The sequence below is a fragment of the Sturnus vulgaris genome, unplaced genomic scaffold (genome assembly GCF_052056855.1).
Source record: "Sturnus vulgaris isolate bStuVul1 unplaced genomic scaffold, bStuVul1.hap1 Scaffold_195, whole genome shotgun sequence".
In the NCBI taxonomy this organism is placed as follows: domain Eukaryota; kingdom Metazoa; phylum Chordata; class Aves; order Passeriformes; family Sturnidae; genus Sturnus; species Sturnus vulgaris.
This window is the reverse complement of record NW_028276170.1, coordinates 1688390-1691098: the sequence shown is the minus strand read 5'-3', so window position 1 is coordinate 1691098 and position 2709 is coordinate 1688390. Positions and strand designations below refer to the sequence as shown.

Genomic DNA, 2709 nt, shown 5'->3' with positions numbered 1-2709 from the left:
TTCGGGTATCTGTGACAGATTTTGGGGGGTTCTGACCCTTGTGAACCCCCAGAGATGTTGCCAGACACCGTCGACACCAAGGTGCTGATGGGGACTGGGGACTCCGTGCTGGGCTTCATCTTCCTGGCACTGGAGTTCGGCTTCTACCTGTGCAAGAAGGTGAGAGGGGGTCCTAGCGAGTCGTGTGCCCCCTCCTCCAGAGCCTGTGTGCTCCCCCTGGGGACCCCCGGCTCAGTGTTACCCCCTTTTCTCTGCCCACAAAGCTCCTGTCCCAGCAGCCGCTGCAGACCCTGCCCAGGTGGGGAACACTGGGTGCTGCGGGTCTGCCCGGCAACCGCTGAGTCATCATAGCTGCTCTCTCTCATTGGCTGAATTTCTCCATCGCATTCTCTGATTGGATGAGGAGAGCCCCGGGAGCTGAGAGAAGGAACAGGAGAGATCCCGCCCCGAGCACCGGCACGGGAACAACAGAGCCAGCCTGGGCACAGCGAGGGAATTTATTACCAACCAAATCACAGCAGCACAAGGAGAAGGGAAAGAAATCTCTCCAACCCCTTCCCTCCACCCAACAGGGATCACCAGGACCACGGATCACCAGGGCTCTGCCCAACGGGGGTCACTGGGGATCATCCAACACCGATCCTCCCATGGGGGATGGAGCTGGAGCAGAGCACGAAGCTCTTCCCACACTCGGGGCACTCACAGGGCTTCCCTTAGTGGAGACTCCGTTGGTGTTTGGTCAAGGTTGAGCTGTGTGAGAAGCTCTTCCCACACTTGGGACACTCGTAGGGCCTCTCCCCAGTGTGGATGCGCCGGTGGGCAGTGAGGGTGCCATTTTGCTTGAAGCCTTTCCTGCAGTCGGGGCAGCGGAAGGGCGTCTCTTCTGTGTGAATCCGCTCATGTAAAAGGACATGGGAGCTTGTCTGAAACCTCTTCCCGCACTTGGGACACTCGTAGGGCCTCTCTCCAGTGTGGATGCGCTGGTGTCTTCTCAGGTGAGAACTCCACCCAAAGCTCTTCCCACATTCCAAGCAGGTGTAGGGCCGGTCTCCAGCATGGATCCTCTGGTGCGAGATCAGGCTGGAGCTATGGCTGAAACCCTTCCCACATTCTCCACACTTGTGGGGCTTTTCCCCAGTGTGGATCCTCTGGTGTTCGATCAGCCTGCACCTGTAGCTGAAACCCTTCCCACATTCCAAGCACTTGTGGGGCTTCTCCCCTCCAGGAGGCTTCTCCTGAGCTCTGCCTGGATCTCCGGCCGCCTTCCCGGCTCAGGGAGGGTCTTTCCTCCTCGCAGCTCCCTGGGCTCAGTTTGCAGCCCCTCCTCAAGAGAGATCTCCGGGGATTTTCCTCCTCCTCCATCTGCCAACGCCTTGGGAATGAAAAATCCTGGTTTGGGGAAAAAACAAGAGCCAAGTGCCTTGAGCTGGCTGTTCCCCCTTGCCCAAGTTCATCCCAGAAAATTATTGGCCATATTGTGTCTGTAAGAACCTCTGAAACACCAAGATTCAGCCCCAAAATCCTCCAAACCTCAAGATACACATCAAAAACGCCCCACAAAGCAAGGTTCAGCCAAAATCCCCTTGAAATACAAAGATTCAGTCCCAGCAAAAGAAATAAAGCACCAACTTTTACCCCAATAAAGCTTTCAAACACCAAGATTGACCCTTCAGAAAATCATAGATCCCCCTCTCTGGTCACCTGCTGCATTTGGAGGGGGGCACTGAACTTGGGGCTGCAGGGGTGAGGCTGTAGATAGAGGGAGGGATGGAAACTTGTGTTGCTTCTCTTTTCTGCTCCTCCTTCTCCTGTGTCCCTGCTTTTCCTCACATTTCTCTTCCTCCTACTATTCCTCCTTCTCATGCACAATCCCACCTGCTCCTCCCATATGCATTATTTGACCATTTTGTTCTTCAACCTTGCTTCTCCTTCCCTTCTGCTGCTGCCCCCAGGCCCAGCACCCACTGCCGGCTCCCTCTTCCCCCCAAACCCACAGCATCCCAGCGCAGGGGCAGCCATGGAGCTGGGGCAGCTCGGGCTGGGGCAGCGCTGGGCTCTCGGCCGCTCCCGCCCGCACTCGCTCCCCACTGCAGCCGCTGCCGCCACCACAGCGCGGGGGGGCCCGGCCTTGGCGCTCCCCCCCTCCCACCTCCCCAAATTCCCATCCAGGGGGGCACTGGGGCCAGGAGACAGACGAGTGACAGATCAGGGGGGCTGGGAAGAGTGGCAGCCAGAGAGCACTGAAAATCTCAGCAGGGACTACAGTGGCATCTTCGGGGACTAAACATGGCAGGGCACCCATGCAGGGTAGAAAGGGAAAGCCAGGAAGGGATCCCGGCAAAAGGGATGATGATCCCAAAATATCTCTGAAGGGTCCCTTGGGAGCATCTTGACGAAGTTTGCACATTGTCCCAGAGGTAATCAAGGACAGGGAGACACAGGGGAGCAATAAGGGAAGTCCAGAAGGGATTTAGACAACAGGGGATGGATGCTGTTGGTGTGATGAGAAGTGCAGGGAATATGGTTCAGGCAAGAAGCAGCAGCAGCAGGAATCTATGTGGGAAGACAAAGAATGATGGAAAAGAGGAGGAAGAGAAAAATACTGAGGATGGGGATGTTTTCCAGCAGGCTCTTATCCTCAGAAGTTGCCAGCTGATGCAGATCCTTTGTATCCCCAGTTCCCAGGACAGGCACACAAGGAGGTCAGGA

The 2709-nt window shown here is 56.4% G+C and overlaps 1 protein-coding gene across 1 annotated transcript; it reads right to left on the bottom strand.

Annotated features, from left to right (window-relative positions):
- Nucleotides 1–713: 713 nt before the first annotated feature.
- LOC148217985 (uncharacterized) lies at nucleotides 714–1362 on the bottom strand. The gene is given in 2 exon segments (XM_088158026.1): nucleotides 714–1236; nucleotides 1238–1362. Coding segments are annotated over 2 exon segments (648 nt in total).
- Nucleotides 1363–2709: the final 1347 nt, after the last annotated feature.